Below are 13,835 nucleotides of genomic sequence, written 5' to 3'. Positions count from 1 at the left end.
AGAAAACAAAGGCAGCGAGTGCCAGGGTAGGGGGCTCTGACCCGATTCATCAGGAGGGGGCGCCCCGGAGCGGCTCAGTCGCAGGGTGATGCAGCCGTTCTCATGCAGGCAGTAGAGGGCATCCCTCTGGGCACACGGCACCACCTGCCGGGCAGATGCGAGGTCAGGGGTTTGCAGGCAGACCATACAGGGGAGCGTGTGTGTGTGTGTTTGTGTGTGTGTGTGTGTGTGTGTGTGTGTGTGTTTGTGTGTGTGTGTGTGTGTGTGTGTGTGTGTGTGTGTGTGTGTGTTGGGCAGTGGCCTGAGTAACTGCCAGAACACAAAAAACATGCCAGTAAACGAGGGACAGCATAGTACACTGAAGGCGGCGCCTCTCCACAACCACCAATAAAGTGCAGGGGAGACCCACAACATCCACGCCTATGGCAAACGGGGCAACTCCAGTAAACTGAGGGGAAACTGGGAGGGAACCTCATCCCAACACTGGGAGGTGCCTGAACCTTGAAAGATACAGCTGTGGAAAAAAATGAGAGACCACAACACAATTTTTTTTCTCACTCATTTCTCAGTTTATGGGTGTGCGTCTGTGAATAATACCTTTTTTTTTTTTGCAAATTGCAGCCTAGTTCCTCTCTGTTTCTCATTGATGAAGGACTTCTTCCTTGCTTTATGGGTCTTCAGTCCTGCTTCTAGGAGCCTGATACGGACTGTCCTATCGCACTTCACACCTGCACTTAATGTTTCCCATTCCTTTTGAAGGTCATTTGTCGTCATCCTCCGATTCATGAGATTCACATGTTAACAGTCACCTGTGGCATTAGAATGTCTCTTCTGCCCTCTACCTGGTTGGATTTTGGTCGTTCCCAGTATCTCCTGCTTCACCTAATCTTGTGCACTGCAGTCTTAGAAATTTTGAACCTGGAAGCAACCTGCTGCTCAGTGTCAGTATGTGTGCTCAGTGTCTCCTCTGTCCATCCACTCAGTCATACCACCCAGTCCTAACCTCACTTGAGCAGGCCTGCCAGTCTGTCTCCTCTGTCCATCCACTTAGTACACTCTCTGCTCTGTTGGCTGCGCAAACCAGCAGGTCCCAGGCCACTGCATGCACGTCTGTGTAATATCTTGTTTCAACTAATTTGCACAAAGGGTGTATGAGGAGACTGGGAAGGTCCAGTCGCCCATTTTGGGGAATGATCAGCAAGGGATTGGGTCACGAAGGCTGCCTGGCCTGCCGGCATTTGGCAAAGCAGGTCAGGGTGATGAAACAAATCTCAGATGGTGGACTGATACGGGTCTTCCTCCGCAGTGACGTCAGCCTGCCGGTCTGAGGTGTAAACAACAGACGCACGGCCCTAAGGTCATTTCTTCAACCGTAATCTTCAATTTAGGCTATGAGGAGGCAGTATCACCACGTGGTGACCATGGAGGGCTTCCGTGGGGGATTATGTGGCTGGGCTGAAGAGCAGAAAACCATTTTTATACCCAAAAAAGGAGTTTTTAAGAGATGTGGTGCAAAGAATACAAGCATTTGGGAAGTCACATGGTCGGGTGAGTCATCCTTCATCCCGTCCTCGACACCCGGATGAGTAAATGTGCGATACGCCAGCAGGAGCATCCAGACAACTGTTTCCCTCGGTGAAGGCTTCCGGCGTGGGCTGCGTTTTCCTAACACAGCTAGGTAAACGCCAAAAAAAAAGACAGAGCCGCTCCGAGCAATAATGCTACTCAAGTGACAGAGCGTTTCCATGCCGACGGGAGTGGAATCTTCCAGGGTGACAACGTTTTCATCCACGGGGCCAGAGCCATCACCAAACGGTTTGGTAAACATCCAAAAAAGACAGTCCAACGGTACCGAGCGGTTTTCTAGCCGTGTCTGAGACTGAGATTTTTCCACCACCATAAAAAGAGCATACAATAATTTCATATAAAACAAAAATGTCATGTCTTTGCAACCAAGTTACAGTCATCAGTACACTCTATACCACTGAGCTCAGTCTGCCTTGGCTCACTGAGGCGTTAAGCCCTGGTAAGACAACATTTTGGTTTTTACAAATAACTGGAAATACACAGCAATACAGGCCCTGTAGCCATTATTGTCCTATAAATCATTGATGTACACAGCGGTACAGCCAGTATAAAGTGTGGCGTAAGGTTAATGCCAGCGTGTGTGTGTGTGTGTGTGTGTGTGAATGTGCTCACGCTTGCATACGCCTGCATGCATGTGCATCACTAGCTCCAATGCCCCCCCGGCTGGGCCTGGGTCATCACTCATGCAAATTGCCTCGCTGACAGGTGCTTTATATCACTTAGGAGATGATGGTGCTCCTGGAGAGGGTGGCCTGATGTCGGGAGGCACCATCCCGCTTCCCCACACTTCTGACGAGGCATGTAGGGGACCTGGGCTGGGCACCGGAAGGTTGTTGGTTTGACTCCCAGGTGGGCCTGGGTAAATGCACCCCTAAGTAGTCTCCTGGGGTGAATATTCTACGTATAATATACCCAGCTGCCAAAAAAGCTCACCTCTACAACTCACTGGTGTTTTTAGGCTGTACTAAAAAGAGACATGCACCCCCCCACCCCCCACAAAAACAGCTGAAATATTACGTTTAAATCCTGCCTTGTGTGTGCCGTTTCGTTTATGCTTTTTGTGAAAGGACCGGGGGTTACTCTGACCCCCTTCAACTTGACTGTCAGCACTGGTCTGAGAGCGGTAAATAAAACCAACAGGTCTGCCGGAAAGGGGGGGGGATGGTGAATGCCTGCATTGTGTGGGTGAGGGAGCAGTCAGCAATGAGCATAGAAGTGACAGGCAGGGAGAGATGGGAATATTGGGGCAGACAGAGGCGGGGGGGGTCACGGCCACCATATTCCCCTCTTCTTAAAATACAATAGAGACAGAGGAAAACACTCAATTGCTACCGTTTCAAAACGTTCTCTGATGGAACAAGATGAAAATTGGTAGCAAATTTGTAGTTAGTGACCTGCTTCAGCAAGAATTTTTACTCTGCAGCTCAGGGCAAATGGGATGTGTCTTTGGGGCTGTCTCCTGAGAAACTAAAGGAGGCCGTCGTGCGAGGCACCGCGGTCGCGCCCACCTGAATGAAGGGCACGCCAGAGCGCTCGATGGCCACCACGCCCACCGTCTGGCTGAGCTCCAGGTCCAGGATGAGGATCTCGCGCGGGTACAGCAGCACCATGTGGTTCCGCTTCGCGGGCAGGTAGGACAGCTGCAGGCAGTCGTTGAGGGTCACCGCCTCCGGGCTGCTCACACACCAACGAGAAGGATGGAAGAAGAAAAAGAGAGGAGGGATTCAGAGACGTCCGCCGGCCTGCCCTGGGCTCAGGGGGACCCAGTCAGGGACTAATTAAAAGCAGAGGCAGGAGAACCGTGCTTGGAAAAGACAGGTGACTGTCTTAGCTGGCTGATTCCTCTCGGTATACTCTGTCAAGCTGGTCAAATGCACCCCCCAGGGAAAAAAAAAAAAACTGGGGACCAGTGCAAAGCCACTACTCCAGTAAAAATATGCAGCTGAATGAATAATACGAGATATAATTTATTAAAAATATCTATCCATCAATTCATTCAGCCACTTCTCCTTATGACAGGGAAACAGATAAAATATTAACCTAAAAAAAATGTAACAGCTACGATTCTTTCCTTACAAAAATATAATATCATGATATGATAAGCAGCATGACTAATTAGCGACTGAGACGAGGGCAGGAACAGTGACGGTGATGAACGAGGCGCAATCGCAGGACGGATCCTGCAGGCTGCGCTCCGAGCGTGACAGTGACGGCTGGATGACGGGCCAGTGATTCCCAAGCCGTGATCAGGGGATGCCCGTGACCTTACAGTCAGAGCTACTGTACGACCCACGTTTGTGCCTGTCCCTGGTATCACTGATCAGGCGGACGTTCAATCCGGAATGTTCTGCATTCCGCTTTGCGCGGGGCTCCAACTTTCCAGAGTGTGATGACGGAGAGGGTCACGCCTGACCATCTGACAACCAAGACTGAACATGCCAACACATCCCTCCCCATTACCATGATCATCTCTCCTCCTGATGATACATCTTGTCTGGAGAATAGTCTCCCAATCCCCAATGTGCCTGTTTAACATTCGGCCTGCTGCAGAGACCAACAGAACAGGAGCGGCCAAGCCCACACAGGGGGGGCGTCTACAACCACGTGCCCACAAGCACAGCCTCGCATCTCTCCGGCGTCAATCACAGGCGGAAAATGCAGAGCTAGGGGGTTAAGGACCTTCTTCAAACCAGCAACAATCCACGCTTGGACATTCTACTACCATGATTTAATAATTCCGCCTTCGTAGATTGACAAACTCGTTACAGCTCGTTAACTGGCAATGTCAGCCACTAAACAATTCTAGGCCTTTTTGTACAAACCCACGGATCCTTGAAACACAAAGTGTTTCCTTGTTGAGAGTTCAGCTGATTTTGTGAATCTGATAAGAAGTAAAATTCCCATCATTTCCGCCCCCTTTGTTGCACTACTCTGACAGATAACAAGAGTATGAATAAAGATATTTTAATCTGGTTTAATCTTTTTTTTAAGGCCAGAAGCTTAGTCTGCCTTATTCCCGCAGCAGGAAGAAGCAAAGACCGTCTGATGTAGGGAACAAAGTAGAGGGACGACTGCTAATCAATCACATCCATTTGCAAGATGGCGGCAGGCAAAAGAAACTTTAGCGGCCCTGGGGAGAGGCGATCAATGAAAACAAATCAGAGAAGCGGGGGCCTGTGTCATCTGGAGGTCAGGAATGCCCCAAGTGAGAAGGAGAGATGGGCTTCTTTCACAGAGAGCTTTCAAAATGGCAGACGAAAGAAAGCGACTGACCAAAGGACGGCCAGAGGGGGCGCTGTCCGGCATCGGTTACTAACATATAATAGTGTCGCTCCAGCAAAATTCACAAGCTCCTCTTCATTAATGTAATGTTTAATGCTAAAACGAGTTCCGCTCGTTTCCTCGTCTGAGGAAACCTCTGTGCCCAGTACAGGGTCACAGAGTTTATTCCCATAAGCATACGGGAAGGAGACAGCAGTCAATCACAGGGCACATACACACAGAATCCTTTAACAGCACTGCAATTAAAAAGGTCAAAAGGAGACATGGAGAGCTGATATTTATTGAAAGGAAGTGTTATAAATGTAGTATTCAGCCTAGCGCTGCGGCAGAAGAGGCTCAGTAACACAGCAGCCGTGAGCCAGAAGTGCCGGCAAGGTGGTGCTTAGCCGTGTAGCCTTGCATGCAGAAGGTTGTTGGGTCTAATCCCTGTGCAGAAGTATCTGGGCCTTAGTAGGGGGAGCCTGTATATATCACTAAAACTGTGCGATTAGTCTTTAATTGTGATGGCAACTAATCTTACAGCTCTTTCAAATTAAGTTTAAAATGGACACAGGCAACCATTATGACTGAGAGATGGAAAGGGGAGCTTTTATGCCCTGTTTCGTGTGAGAGCACTTTGGGGAATTACACCTGGGAAGAGGAATTGGCGGATACACTGTGTAACAGTCCCTGCGGACCCCAGAGTAGCAATGTGGAGCCAATCTGTGTGCAGCAGACCTTGAGTTTAAGGGATGCCGCCAGCAGACCCTAAACTGCATTTTATCATCTGAGCTGGAAAAAACCCCAGACTCTGCATCGACTATCCAGAAGGACACTGTAAAGTTACAGCTGCCCTCCTGCCTGGTCGCTATATCTATTCAGCCAAACCCACCAATAAAAATATCTAGCACATTTAATTGCATAAGCGTGGCACTGAGGCTGAGTGAGTAGGCCTGAAGCCTCAGGGTTATGGGTTCGGGTCCCACCCCCAGCTCTGTGTGGGCTTTTCGTGTTCTCCCCGTGTCCGTATGGATTTCTTCACACAGCCAGTAAAGTGCAATTTAGATGAACTAGCATCTGTAAATCATTCAGAACATGAGGCCTGATACTGACTGGCTTCCTGGGAGACTTGGACCAGGATAAGAGGTTGGAAAAAGGAAGGATTTTTTGAGACCTAAAAAAAAAAACAAGTCAGGAAATTCATCCAGGAATATTTCAAGTCCCTCCTGGTCCCAGCTTCACATTTCCAGTGACGAAAGAGCGACTCTTACCAAACAGAGAGAATAAATTAATCTCCTATGCAACGGAAGCAGATTCATTTTGGGACTTTGGAGTCCTGCTGCAGTACTGCCAGGAACACACTAGATTCCTACCTGGGTTTCTCGTTGGTGATGAGCACTTTGACCTTATTCAGTGCCTTTTTGGCGCCGGTGGGGGGGGCCGGTTTGCTGTGAGCTGGGCTGGCATGGGGGCTGGCGATGTAAACCTTCTTGCCTCCGCTACCCGGAGGCTTGGAGTGAGAGAAGTCAGTGACGAACACGATCCCTTCGCTGGTCAGTACTGTGGAGGAAGAGTGTGTGTGTGTGTGTGTGTGTGTGTGTGTGGGGGGGGGGGGGGGTTATTCAGCTCTTCAGCAGGAGACACAAAGCAATCCAACACAGATCTTTTTTTCAGAATCACGTACTGAGCACGAGGGAATGGATGTCAATCCAAGATTACCATCAAGGATATGATCAGCTTTCACTAAAAGGAGTGCAATCATCTCTGCTGGATCACCCTGTTTAGCATCTAACTGGAATTTAACAACAGGCCTGTAGCTGTAGTATAAAACCTATGCATAGGTCGACATTGCTCACTTCTGTAGGAGTGTATCAGATAACAGCCACTTCTGAATTTCTTTCCAATGTCCTCTAACAGAAGGACCACCCACAATCCCCGTTACTAGTACGTGTGGGCATGGTGAGCAGCTTAACAAGGAGATGAGTGAGCCCGGCATCCTACAGGCAAGGTTGGAGGGGTCGAACGGGTCAAAGGAGAAGGACAGGATGTTCTCCGCGTAGCTCTTCTTCCACAGCTTGGCCCCCGTGTCGCCGTTCCAAAGGATGATGTAGTTGGGGGGGTGGACGGCCAGCAGAAGGTCACGTGACGCATCCTGCGCCCACAGCCACTCCATGTCTGAGGAGCACAGTTTGGAGAAAATTCCACTAAATGAACTGCTTTTTAGCAGCCACCAGGAGGCAGAGTGGTTAAACACAACTTGCAAGTTCGAGTCGCAGGAAAGACGACAACTCGGCCCCCGAATTTTGCACTTTAAGACAGGGACTCTGTATATTTTACCAGTAGCCGTTTAGCATTATTATACATTCTTTTACCATTAAAATCATGTATCATACTTAATTCCTGCAATTAAGTTATTTCAATGCAAGCAACCAATCCGGGAAATGTAAATCACAATTATAAAAACGTCAAGAAGGACAGACAGTATAAAAATGTAACTTTAACATAATTTATGTGCCAGTTGCTACAGGAGCGCTATACTCTTCAGTATTGCACAGGACAAGCCATTTCAAAATGTCACAGTTTTATACATCCAGAAAATGCAGAGGAGGCCCCCAGCTCACCCTGGATGGGCTTGGAGTGCTCCTGGATCTCACAGTGGGCCGTCCCACTAACCACATCCCACACGATGATCTTGCCGGCTGCATCCGCCGAGGCCAGTCGGAGAGAGTAGGGAGCACTCAAGCCGTGATGGTAGTTCTCCCTGGACCATTTCACCTGTGGCAAGCAGCACCCCCCCCTTAGAAAACTTTGGCAAAGTACCACGGATGGCATTCCCAAAGGGATACAAATTTGGCCAAACTTTATTGCAGCATCTCACACTGACAAATTCCTAATCTCCCCAGGGGAGGACAGTCATGAAAAGCAGTACAATAAACAATAAACATCATAATCTGAGGGTTGGGAAATGAGCTTGGCAGCGCAACAGCAACAAGATTACTAATAATCAGCCAATTTCATTTACATAATATTATAACTGTACTGACTACTTTATTTTTCATAATTACCATTCAAATAAATCATCTTTTATTGTGCCGACATGTGCTCTCCTTTCACAGAAGCAAATTAGCCCGACTGGAGCTCAACTCAACTGATAGAAAGAGAGGATAGGTAATTAAACAAAGGCCAGAAAGAAAGGGGGGAGAATCATGTAGAACGACAAGAATAACCCGCATCAGAGTCACCATTCTCCCCCCACGCTGCCCACTCACAGAAGGCAACACCCCCAGGAGACGATTTCTGTCTTCACAGCTGCTTTATTTATTTTGTGTCATTTTGGTCATTATTCCTCCAAAAGGTCAAGCCCTTGTTGCTGAACGGGAGGCAGAAATGAGAACCGGCGATCCCACCCCCATCTGGACAAAGTGCTCCTTTCTGTTGCCGATTATTCAAACCGTCCGAGTGGCACGCCTCCCATTAGAAGACAGCCCCCGCCCCCCCTGAGATGCACAACACTGCACACCTCCCATTAAAGCACCCACTGGCTCATCGCACTAAGCCTAGGATGACAGATAGCACCCACATGACAACGATTCGCAGACAATTTTCTTTAGCTGGTAGTTCAGCATACATGAAACATCACCCTCTTCTCAAGGCTGAAAATGATGGTTTTTAATAAAGAAAAATAATCTCCACTTTTCAAAAGGGCCTCACATATCCAGTGAGTCTGATTCCCACCTGGTCCAAAAACACATGGTGTTACGTGGGCTGGTGTCTTTAAATTGATTTTTCTGTCTCTTCCTGGATGTACCCTGTGTCTACTGGGTTGGGCTTCAAGCTCCCTACCACCCTGTGAACTGTGAGCAGTGCTGGGTGAAGCTCGATCCACACCAGCCATCAGAAAGCTAAGCACTGGAACTTGATCCTGAACAGTCATCAGACACAAAACAATACAGTTTGACCTTTGTGTCTTGAATTTTATTTAGAATCAAAAGACAGCATATGATTTAGCGAGATGAGCTACCTTAGAAGAACAAGGCAAAGTTGAGGAAGGCCTGAAGTTACCTTAACAACACTGGCTTTGTGTCTCTCCAGAACCTGAATGGTCTGGGCTGTCTTGGGGTCAATGATGAGGATGCTGGAGTGGCAGCCCTGTGCGACCAGCCCCTGCCATCCCCTGAGAGGGAAAGACAAGAATAAAGAGAAGATCACAAAGAGAAGACATCCACAAAGGGGACTGGCGAATAGGGAGGAAAGTGACACACAACCCAGATTGATTATGCTTCCAAGAAAATTCTAAACGGCACAAAAGATCACAAATACAATGATGACGCAGCCCTAAGCTTTATGACAACAGTATCTAGTGATACACTGGAATTAATACTAATAATACAGCTACAATGGGAGCCAAGCCAACACCCAAAATGTTTAAGGAAGTTCTTAAAATAAATATTTCAAGGAAGTGTAAGCTATTGTTACAGTACATACCCTTGCAATTAAACAGTATTTACTGTCTTTTTAAAAATACAACGGATGCATTTCTTTAGTGACGTCCTGTAAAATCAGTAAGCCACGCTGACTTAGGTTTCCGAATATACCTACTAAAAGTCTTAATTTAATAAATTAACCGTTTTCCGCCATGGTCAGTGAATGAAATTGAGAACTATTTTAATCAACGGCCCCATTAACAAATTACTTCCAATATTAATTTGTATTCATACAGAATGCATACAATTTTCGCACATAAACACTGACAGTGTCTAACAGCAGACATCAAAGTAATTTCAACATCATAGAAGAGCAAGTGACACATCTGTCAGGACGATGACAACTCAAGCACCCCTGCCAATCTGACCGGCAATACACAGGACTGTCAGAAAATAACCAACATGGGTACTTCTTACAGTATGGTTAACATTGTAGTGGTCAGATCTTCAAATGTTATTCCTCCTGTTGAATTCTGTCATTAGAAGGCTAAATGGCTACATGCTAATAGCACTACTCACCAGTCGACAGCTGTTTTGTTTTGCAGATGTAGCGTGCCAGTCAAAGTCCGAGCAGCTAGCTTTATGTTCACAGTGTAAGGAATCATGACAGCTACTTAAAAGTCAGCAACACTGCATCAAAATAATAAATAAGGCTGCACTGTTTATGAGTGAGCCGGTTTATTTAACGATCACACCGAACCGGAAGTGTTGATTCCGTGAGTGGTCGCACTCTAAGTTGGTGGAGGAAATATCGGCAAGCAGATTTATGGTTCCGGGGACACTAAAGTTCCTAGTGTTAATGATAGAATGAACTATCCTACTTGAGGGAAAACAATAATAAAAGGAATTAATCATTAGTAAATAGTGAATTTAAATACATTAATATTAATTATGGTGGGATATGGGTGGGATCCATTTAACTGGCTATATTGACTTGTTTAACTCAATTGGACTCACAGGAGTTTTGCTTTGTTTTTTTGTTTTCGTTTTTTCTTGGACAAGTTTTCCGTTGCAGGCTCAGAAAAGTTCAGCAAAAAGTTTTGAAATCTGAGCTTTCTCTGGTATGCAAATCAGATATTCTTATGATAAAGTAATGTGGAGAAAAAGACCAGGACATTTTCAAATTTTTATGTCAAGCTACAGAACACAACTTCATAAAAGGGAACGATACAGAAATATATCATAATTGTCCACCAATGGTATATGCTTGCAGTACTAGCAGAATTTGTTTCTCATTTGTTTGAAGCCAGTTCCTTACCCATTCTTTGCATGAGGCTCTGCCTTGTTTAAAAAATTCAGTACTCCCGCAGTCTCCCACAACTTTAATAAACTTATATTCTGGCACAATGGAGAGATTTATTGCTCTTTTCTCCTTGGAAGGTGTACAGCATACTCATCTCTCACCTGGCTTTCCAGAGAACCCAACTGAAGCGAATAACCTGGGGTCGCTGCACACCACGTTGATTATGATCAGACTTTCCCCCATCGTGATCTCTGCCTCAGAACATGTAAGTCAAAAATCCCAGAGCACCTGCTATTCAACAGTACCATTTTTTTTTCTTTTTATTCAGTACCTTTAACACCTACAGTACCACAATGAAAAACCTTGGTGCTTGGCTGGATTTTTTGACAGCTCTCTTTGTATACTTGTCTATCCCACCAAAGTACTTGACAAGTACAAATCGTAGCAATCTTTTAAAGATTCTCTACTGTTTTTTTTTTTTTTTAGAGTATCTGCCTGGTGAAGATTCTTTTATCATGATGTATACCCATCACATATTTGAAATATATTCTGTCTGTTCTTGACAATCTATATTGTTCTTAAAATGAAGTTTTACTGGTAACTACTAATTAGTGATATCCTTTGAATTGCATATATCAGTAAGTCTTTCCTTTTAGTTTCTATACATATATATCCTGAAATTAGTATAGTATTGCAGAGTACAGTATAGTATAGTATCTATGCAGATATGAAGTAATGGTAAATTCTTAATCTAAGTCATGCTTTCAGTATGAGGGTCAGGCTACTAGACTATGGTAAAAACAAAGTATTTTGTCTGTAAAAGTGCATTGAGTTTCAGCCCCGAGTTGTAATAATAAGGGTAGCCCTGGGACCTCATCCACCAAGTGTAATTTAGGTTCAGTAATGAGGTCCAAGTAGAGAAATAATCACATGTCACCTGCTATAAAAACCAAGTTACTGTAGACAGATAGGACCCAGTATCTGCACTGCAGCTCACAGCAAGACCACGGCGGCAGGTCCATCAGCGCTTTCCCCAGGCCCTGGGCCCCAGCCCTTTCCCTGTCGTGATCGCTACTCAAACTCCAGAGAAAATACCATGCTAGCTGAAAACACGGACAGCCATCATCTCTCTATGTCCAATCAGACCTCAGACAGTGCGACGTCATGTAAGGGGCAGAGGTGGAAGGAAGCAGCTATCAAAGGGGAAATAATTACAGGAAGAGCTGTTCACCTGGAAAAAGATATGAATCCCCCCCCCCCCCACCCCTGAATTAATCATGGATTTAAAAATCAACTTGAAACTTCAGAAAAGAGTAGCTATGGAATATAGATCTGGTATCAATTATTCCACCTCTTTCCATAAAAGTACCCTAATGTGGACATTGTAACCTTCCTGATATTAGGTCCTGGGGTGTCCTAAAAAATGATAAGGCCTAGCACACTTAAGGCCTAGCACACTTAAGGCCTAGCACACTTAAGGTCTAGCACACTTAAGGCCTAGCACACTTAAGGCCTAGCACACTTAAGGTCTAGCACACTTAAGGCCTAGCACACTTAAGGCCTAGCACACTTAAGGCCTAGCACACTTAAGGCCTAGCACACTTAAGGCCTAGCACTCCTAGCTACATTTGTGTATTCTTGACGTTTAACAAGAGATCCATTCTTATTCACAACTTTAATACCTACAAAAATGAGACTTTTTGCTTAGGGTACAACTTTTGGCACAAACTTCAGCAGATCTACAGGCAAAAATAAAGGGTCCTAAGGAGGGACCTTTCACTTGACCTGAGTTTTTGATTTGCTGTCAGTAAGAAACAGATTATATCTGCATTAATGCCCCGTAGCCAGTTATTTTTCCACATACGTGCCTGCATGTAAGTAGGGCCTTTGCAGTAAGGAGAGGTTTAAAACGCAATGTATTAAAAAGTGATGAGCCATATCTAATTTCAGTGTTATATATGCACCACAGATGATGCGTAGCTAATTTAGAGTTGATCTTACGCTCACATAGCTCAGTGGTAACTTACATGCGTAGTGGGGCAAATTTAGAGTAGACCAAAATATAAAGCTGAAACTGAAAATTCAGCCCAGAGGCTAAGCACTTTGTCACACTTTGTCAAAGGAAGTATACCACCTTTTTAATATGCAGTTGGCTCTGTTTTTGTTCTCCCTGCTGTTTTTCTGGGTCACAGTGATGTCAATCCGTAGGCCCCGCCCTCTATTTGGGGTTTATGAGGTCTCAGAGGATGTCCATATCCGGCTTGGCATCTTTCTTTCTCTCTCCCTGCCAGGTCACAGCAGGTGAAAGAAAAGAAGGAATTTATCCAGCTGGTTTATTTATCAGATGGTTTATTTATTGTTTATCAGTTAGGCACATAACACAACACACATTTGTGGATGCACACACAAGAAATAGCCTTGATCTTACAGTTCTGCATATATGCATATATGTGGATTAAAACTTTCCGGTTATTATTATTGATGAAAAGATGGATATTGCCACCCCTCTCAAGCGCTGCTGCAGGCTGAAAAACTAAGTTGGAAGTTTTGTTTACCAGCGCTGTTTACATTTGATGTCTATTTTTTAGGTCATCATTAATTTGCAAAAATTTGCATACATGTACTTATGCACAAACGCATAAAGTTACGAGGGCAAGGGTGTGATTTGTTGGTGCCCCAGATTATCTGTGTACAAACACATGCTTTCACATTGACATCTGTGTAATATTCCGCACTGTCATTAGAATGTTATGAGCTGTGACTCATTGAAACTGCACATCTCTTTTTTTCTCTCTTCTCTTGCTAGGAGATCGATGTCCAAATTGCTTTACTCCGAACTGCCTTATAGGTCAATTCCTACAATATGAAAATTAAGAAACTACATGCAAGCATTTGAAACTAGATCTATCCATGTGGGACACTGAAATATTGCTCTAGAATATGAAAGAGCAAAAAAGAGAAACAGAAAATGAGTGTATTAAACGCGTGTGATGTCCCCAAGAGTCCACTTGAAGGAAATCAGTATGCAATTCAGAAGACTGCTGTGAAGTGCAGCTTGAAGATTCGGGATTTGTTGAGAAAGAGGGTAAGAGGATGCTTCCAAAAGGCAGCCCTCTGGACCTGCAGCTTCTGCAGAGAAACATGTAGAACGGTGTGATATCACTGCTCCTCTGGGGAAGATTGCATCTTTAGGGACAAGATGGTGTTTAATCGCAGTTATGCTTGAGTGTTTAATAAATATATTAATCTTTTTGCCCATG

At 45.3% G+C, this 13,835-nt stretch overlaps 1 protein-coding gene across 1 annotated transcript in view; it reads right to left on the bottom strand.

Moving 5' to 3' along the window:
• Window positions 1-10,134, bottom strand: part of wdr11 (WD repeat domain 11) — a 45,853-nt gene extending 35,719 nt beyond the window's left edge. The window contains exons 1-7 of the mRNA XM_072709701.1: window positions 9,852-10,134; window positions 8,911-9,022; window positions 7,470-7,623; window positions 6,850-7,023; window positions 6,222-6,408; window positions 3,096-3,261; window positions 42-144 (exon numbers count right to left, since the gene is read on the bottom strand). Of these exons, the coding sequence (XP_072565802.1) occupies window positions 42-144; window positions 3,096-3,261; window positions 6,222-6,408; window positions 6,850-7,023; window positions 7,470-7,623; window positions 8,911-9,022; window positions 9,852-9,937 (982 nt within the window). The 5' untranslated portion in view covers window positions 9,938-10,134. The remainder of the gene's footprint in view (window positions 1-41; window positions 145-3,095; window positions 3,262-6,221; window positions 6,409-6,849; window positions 7,024-7,469; window positions 7,624-8,910; window positions 9,023-9,851) is intronic.
• Between the last annotated feature and the right edge of the window lie 3,701 nt (window positions 10,135-13,835).

The sequence above is a fragment of the Paramormyrops kingsleyae genome, chromosome 3 (genome assembly GCF_048594095.1).
Source record: "Paramormyrops kingsleyae isolate MSU_618 chromosome 3, PKINGS_0.4, whole genome shotgun sequence".
NCBI lineage: Eukaryota > Metazoa > Chordata > Actinopteri > Osteoglossiformes > Mormyridae > Paramormyrops > Paramormyrops kingsleyae.
Note: the sequence above shows the minus strand (reverse complement) of the source record. Positions and strands in the feature narration are given on the sequence as shown.